The sequence below is a fragment of the Hylobates moloch genome, unplaced genomic scaffold, assembly GCF_009828535.3.
Source record: "Hylobates moloch isolate HMO894 unplaced genomic scaffold, HMol_V3 SCAFFOLD_10, whole genome shotgun sequence".
In the NCBI taxonomy this organism is placed as follows: domain Eukaryota; kingdom Metazoa; phylum Chordata; class Mammalia; order Primates; family Hylobatidae; genus Hylobates; species Hylobates moloch.
In genome coordinates, this window is record NW_026652285.1 from 34,246,823 (window position 1) to 34,252,822 (window position 6,000).

General features: G+C 51.6%; 1 protein-coding gene across 5 annotated transcripts in view; it reads left to right on the forward strand.

Moving 5' to 3' along the window:
- Positions 1–6,000, forward strand: part of FRMPD1 (FERM and PDZ domain containing 1) — a 152,692-nt gene that overhangs the window by 142,186 nt on the left and 4,506 nt on the right. For 4 of the 5 annotated variants that reach the window (XM_058445944.1, XM_032164188.1, XM_058445943.1 and 1 more), the window contains one exon: positions 2,378–3,184. The exons of the other annotated variant lie outside the window; for it this stretch is intronic. In XM_058445944.1, coding sequence (XP_058301927.1) covers positions 2,378–3,184 — 807 coding nt within the window. The remainder of the gene's footprint in view (positions 1–2,377; positions 3,185–6,000) is intronic. 5 annotated transcript variants of the gene reach the window in all.

Sequence of the window (6,000 nt, forward strand, 5' to 3'; positions counted from 1 at the left end):
ACAAAATTAGCTGAGCATGGTGGCACATGCCTGTAATCCCAGCTACTTGGGAGGCTGAGGCAAGACAATCGCTTGAACGCAGGAGGTGGAGGTTGCAGTGAGTCGAGATCATGCCATTGCACTCCAGCCTGGGCAAGAAGAGCGAAACTCCATCTAAAAAAAAAAAAAAAAGATTATCATTATTTCTCATCAAAAAGAGATGTCACTTATTTGTTCAGGAAGTAGATGACCCAGCTTCTCTTCCTTACCTATGCACTCTTTTGCAATCTCTTGAAGTATAAAAGAACTTCTCTGCAAGGCAGGTAAGACAGTTTCCCAGGCCAGCTCCCAGTTTCTGCCAGGCTTTTGCTTCAGCACCATTGATGCAGCATGTCCCCAGGGCTGTGCTGATAAATGCTTAACAACTCCCTGCAGGGGGACAAAAAACAATTTGAGGGAATTGCCCACTTCCATGGTGTCAACACTCTCACGATGGCTAATTTCAGGCTACCACGACATGATGTCACTGAATGTGGAGATGGGAAGAGGTGATCAGTAGCACACCATTGTAGAGTGCTTCCTCTATGTGAATAAAGTAGAAATCAGCTCAAGAGAATAGGTACTAATACAATAAGTAAAACAGTTAGAAAGTGATGAGTTTAGAGTATCTGTTACCTTTGTTTTTATTTTATTTTTTTTAGAGGCAGTCTCTCTCTGTCACCCAGGCTGGAGTGCAGTGGTGCAATCTTGGCTCACTGCAGCCTCTGCCTCCTGGGTTCAAGTGATTCTCCTGCCTCAGCCTCCCGAGTAGCTGAGATTACAGGCACCTGCCACCACGCCCAGCTAATTTTTGTACATTAGTAGAGATGGGGTTTTGCTGTGTTGGTCAGGCTGGTCTCGAATCCCTGACCTCAAATGATCTGCCCACCTTAGCCTCCCAAAGTGCTGAGATTACAGGCGTGAGCCATGGCGCCCGGCCTGTTACCTTTGTTGTTACACAATGTATTTATGAATGAGGGGTGACTCCTCAGACCTGCTCAGGGAGACAACACAGCGTGGCAACAGGGCTGTTGTGGAGGGGTTGTGGGGGGTACTGCTGCTGCCTGTCAGAGAAAGTTCTCTAGAGGAAGAGGTAGGTATTGGAAATAGATCTTGAAGAACACGCTGGAGTTAACCAGGCACGGAAAAGGAAGACAGATCCTTCAAGGCCGAGGGGGCCTGGAGGAATGACCCGAGGGAAAGGCCATGACCTGAAAGAAGCTCTCCCTATGGGTGGCTGGAACGTGGCAGGGAAGCCTGCCATGGGGGACTGGGTGCCTGAGGAGGGCCTGGACCATATTGCGAGAGGGGAAAAGGGAGATGGTGAAAAGAGATAGGAGCCCCAGCATGAGAAGGGCAGCTAGACTACAGAGGAGACCTCAGCGCCGTTCTGTGAGGGAGACACTAGACTGAAGGGGAGGTGTCAAGACCATCCTGTCGGGGGGACTAGACTGCAGAGGAGGGTTCAGGGCCATCCTGGGAGAGGGGGAAGAGCCTGCAGAGGAGGCCTTAGGGCCATCCTTTGAGGGAAGGGAGAACCATCCTGTGAGAAGGGCAACAAGGCCATACTGTGAGAGTCTGTAACTGTTGTGGGGGAGGTCAGGCTCTTCCCCGTAGGCAGGGCAGCCATCAGAGGGTTTAAGCAGGGTGTGATGAGGTCAGAGAGAGAAGTTGGAGAAAGATCAGTCTGGAGGCTTACAGGAATAGAGAGATTGCAACCTGGCTCCGTGCTCCCCACCCTCCTACCATTAGTCCTTCCTGAGAACCTGCCGCTGGATGAGTTTTCACGGTCCTACAAAGCCCATAGCACCCATGGATCCAGAAGGCCAGGCTTTAGAATGGTGCCAGCCTAGCAGCCTCGTACTCCTCATAAAATTGCTGAAAATACAGATTCTCAGGCCCCACTTCTAGCGATCTGACTCAGTACATCAGGGGTAGGGCCAAGGATCTGTTGTATTTTTAAAATATGATTCCCCATCTGACTTTGATGCCCAGACAGGATAGAACTGAGGTCTGGGGAGGGGCTTAGCAAACCTGGGCAGTGCTGCCCATGCAAAGAGGAATCAAAGTAAATACCACATTTCCATGAACAGACAGTTCTCCTTGGAGGTGGGGATGGAGTTAATCCAGCCTCCTTTAGCTCAGAGAGATGTGGGACAGGCAGTCTGATAGCATGGGGAGAATATGGAAGTTGGAGTCCCTCGGATCTTGTGTTCATCAGTATAGGATGGTCTTAGGCCGGCCACCCTCTGGCCCTCAGTTCTCTCGTCTGGCAGGGTTGGGTGGGGGTCGTGGGGCTAGAAGGACACACAGGCAGGAGAATTCTGTTGTGTAACTGTTGGTGTACCCTGTGTTGCAGGCTATGAATCCAGGGCCTGCAGTGACTCAGAGGAGTCCTCTGAGGTGGACTGCGTACTCGAACCTCTCTCTGACAGGCGCCTGGTGAAGCTGGCACCCTGCAGATCACTCATAAAGGAGGAGCAGCCTCCTGGGAACAGCCCCACACCTGAGGTGGCTAGGAGGGGCCCCAGCACCTGCGGGGCCAGCAGCATGACAGACAGTGCCGAGTCTGAGGCGTCCGACTCAGCCAACACTGAGAGCCGCGGCTACAGGACCAGTGGCTCAAGCGAGTCCATGGACGCTCTGGAAGAGGATGACTTAGACACCTGCTCCTCCAGCAGGTCCACCTTCTTCCACTTTGGCTCGCCAGGCCTCCCAGAGAGCATTGACTCTGACAGCCAGGAGGAGAGAAGCGGGATTGAAACCAGTGGCTTCCTCTGTCTGCTGGACCTGGCCCAGAGAGCCAACCCCCAGTGCCAGAAGACAGAGTTTTCTGAGAGTGTTGCTTTGGAGACATTTGGCTGGGCACCAGAACTGAGCACAGTCAGGCTGGACCCCAGGCTGTATGAAGGCAGCTGTGCCGACTACTACAGCCTGTGTTCCAGTGTCTCCCCGGCCAGCTACCTGAGTGACAGTTCTGAGAGCACAGCTTCCCGGCAAGCGGGAGCCCCGCCAGCCTGGGGTCAGCAGGGCTGGACTGAGGCCCAGCCCAGTTCCACGCTGGAACCCCTGGCCCTGCACCCACCACTGGCCTTTGAGGATGGCAGCTCAGATGAGGAATACTATGACGCGGCTGATAAGCTCACTCCCCCAGGCCCCGCCTCAGGTGAGCCGTCCCTTGCAGGTCTACAGACACGGCTGAGTGCCTCCCGGGGGCCAAGGCCTGGGGCCAAGCTTGAGGGGAAGGCACATGAGTGAAACAGCGTCCCTGTCCACTTCTGAGGAGGTAGATACAGATTCCATGAACCGAATTTTAGGCATCGTGGCAGGCCTGCAAGGGAGGTTCAGAGAACTGTGGCAAGCAGATGGGAGGGATTCGTCCAACAGTGGGAATCAGGGAAGGCTTCCCAGAAGAGGGGGCAAATGGGCTGGGCCTTGTGGGAGGGACAGAATTTACAAAAAAGAAGAAAAGGGCTTGACAGGAGTGCCCGGCAGAGCGAAGTGGCTATGTCATCATTGATCCTGAGGCTGCATTAAAGGAGGCCTTGAAGCAAGAAGAACCAGACGGACAGGCCGTCTGTGGCCCTGCAAGGCCTTCTGGGGTCCAAGGGACCCTGACATCAGAAGGTAGGGGATCTGGTGGCTGTGTTTCTATCAGGTTCCTCATACATTCCTCCACTGAGAGTGTGGAGGGTCTTTCCAAGCAGAACTGAGATCCTGATAGGACACACACACACACACACACACACTGCATTCTGAAGGAAACATATTGGAAAAGAGCACACGGATGTTGAAGGTGACCTGCCAGGGGCTAGGAGAGCTGCAGCCCTTGTTCCTGTCTCGGCGCTTTCCTGCTGCTCTCTGATCCTCTATTCCCAGACCTCCTGTGCTCTCCCACTGTTCTGGAGAGAAAGGCCAGCTCTCTTCCAGGAGCCCTGTCAGGCCCTTTGAGGCCCTCTGTGACATGGCTTCTGCCTATCTCTCTCCCTCCTCCTGCATTCCTGCCATACAGACCTCCTCGCCGCTTTCTACAAGTGCCTGTTTTTTCCCCTCCTCCAGCCTTTGCACATGCTGCTCTTTATGACTGAAACACTCCTCCCCCGATCGTGGCTGCTGGTGCCCATCCATCTATCAGATTCCAGTTGGAATTCACTTCCTCAGAGAACATTTCCCAGGCTTCCCAGGCCAGGGCAGGTCTCCCCATCTCTGTCACATGTTCTTGCATTACCTGGGGCTCTCCCTGCCTGGCACCTAGCACAGCCTGTAAATTACATATTTACTTGTATGATTCTGTGTTGATGTTTCTCTCCATCACTAGACCGAGAACTCCTTTGAGCATTAAAACTGTGTGTTTCTCACTGTGTCCCCAGCACACAGTGTCTAGCAATTGTTGCTAAATGAATGAATGAAGTATCCACCATCTACACTGAGTTCAATTGACTGTGCCTCTAAGGAAAGGAGAAACCATGGCCAGACTGCTTACTGCTCCCCAAAGTACCCAACAACCACTTTCCATGCCCCCAGCCTTGCCCTGCAGGGCCAGCCATTGTGCTGGGGCAGGATGGAAGTGTGGCAGAAACCATCAGTCAGGGCCCTTTTATGGGAGTCTAGTCAGGAACATATGGGGTTCGTACCAGACACTGTTTTTTTGTTTTTGTTTTTTAATAGGGAGCCAGTGTGGTGCTGAGAAAAGAGCCAGAACTAGGGTTCCTCAGCCTGGGTTCTGATTTGGCCCCTGACTGACTATTGGAGCCTGTTGGTCTTTGGGACTTAGAAGCTCCTTGGTCGGTGGCTGTCAGTATCCTAGGGCAGTCAAATGTAGCTGGGCATCAGAATCACCTGAGGGACCTTGTTTAAAAACTATAGATTCGGCGGGGCGCAGTGGCTCACGCCTGTAATCCCAGCAGTTTGGGAGGCCGAAGCAGGCGGATCACCTGAGGTTGGGAGTTTGAGGCTAGCCTGGCCGACATGGCAAAACCCCATCTTTACTAAAAATACAAAAATTAGCCAGGCATGGTGGCATGCACCTGTAATCCCAGCTACCCAGGAGGCTGAGGTAGGAGAATCACTGGAACCTGGGAGGCAGAGGCTGCAGTGAGCAGAGATTGCACCACTGAACTCTAGCTTGGCCAACAGAGCAAGACTCTGTCTCAAAAAAAAAAAAACCTTATAGATTCCTAGGCCCTAGCCTCAGAGATTCTGACTCCTCAGAGATTCTGGGGAGCAGCCTAGGACTTGATAAGGTTTCTAATAGCACACAGCCAGGTTAGAAATGACTGGTCTGACTACACAAGCTCTCTGATTCTCAAGTGCTAGGCTCTGATCCTAATTCCTTCTGGCTGATTCCCAAGGGTCCTTCACAATAGTGCCTCTCCTCCCAGAAAGATCCATCCTGGGATGCACAAAACTCGATGCCTGTGACAGAATCGTGGCCCCTTTACATTCAGACATGAAATGGCAATAGTAAGAGCAGCTTCCTTTTAGTGAATACCTAATGAGGCAGAGGCCTTGTGCTGGGTGCTTTATAAAAATGCACTAATTCATTTAACCTGCACGGCAGCACTGATGGGCACCACTGGCACTAAAAGACTTGGGTTAACATCAGCACAAAGAAAAAGTGTTAAGAAGTAAGATTGTTTATAGAATTGCTGGCAAGACTGAAGACCTGGGTTCAGAAATAGACAGCAACCAGGCTGAGTCTAGTCACAGGATTCCCTACCTGTATTATCAAGCTATTGTGGCTGGAAAGAATGGCTCTGCTTTTTTTTTTTTTTTTTTTTTTAATGTCTTTGAGTTTGGAATTCTGGGGAATTTGTAGCGGATTGGTTGGCGTGGACAGAGCATCTTCATGAACAGTTCCAGCAGACTCTAACCATTGGGGAAATGTCATTCCCTAAACAGAAGTTGAGGTGCTGTGACCAAAAGACAATTAAATAGATCTTAGGCATCCAAAAATTTAATAATGTCTATCACAGCTGGGTG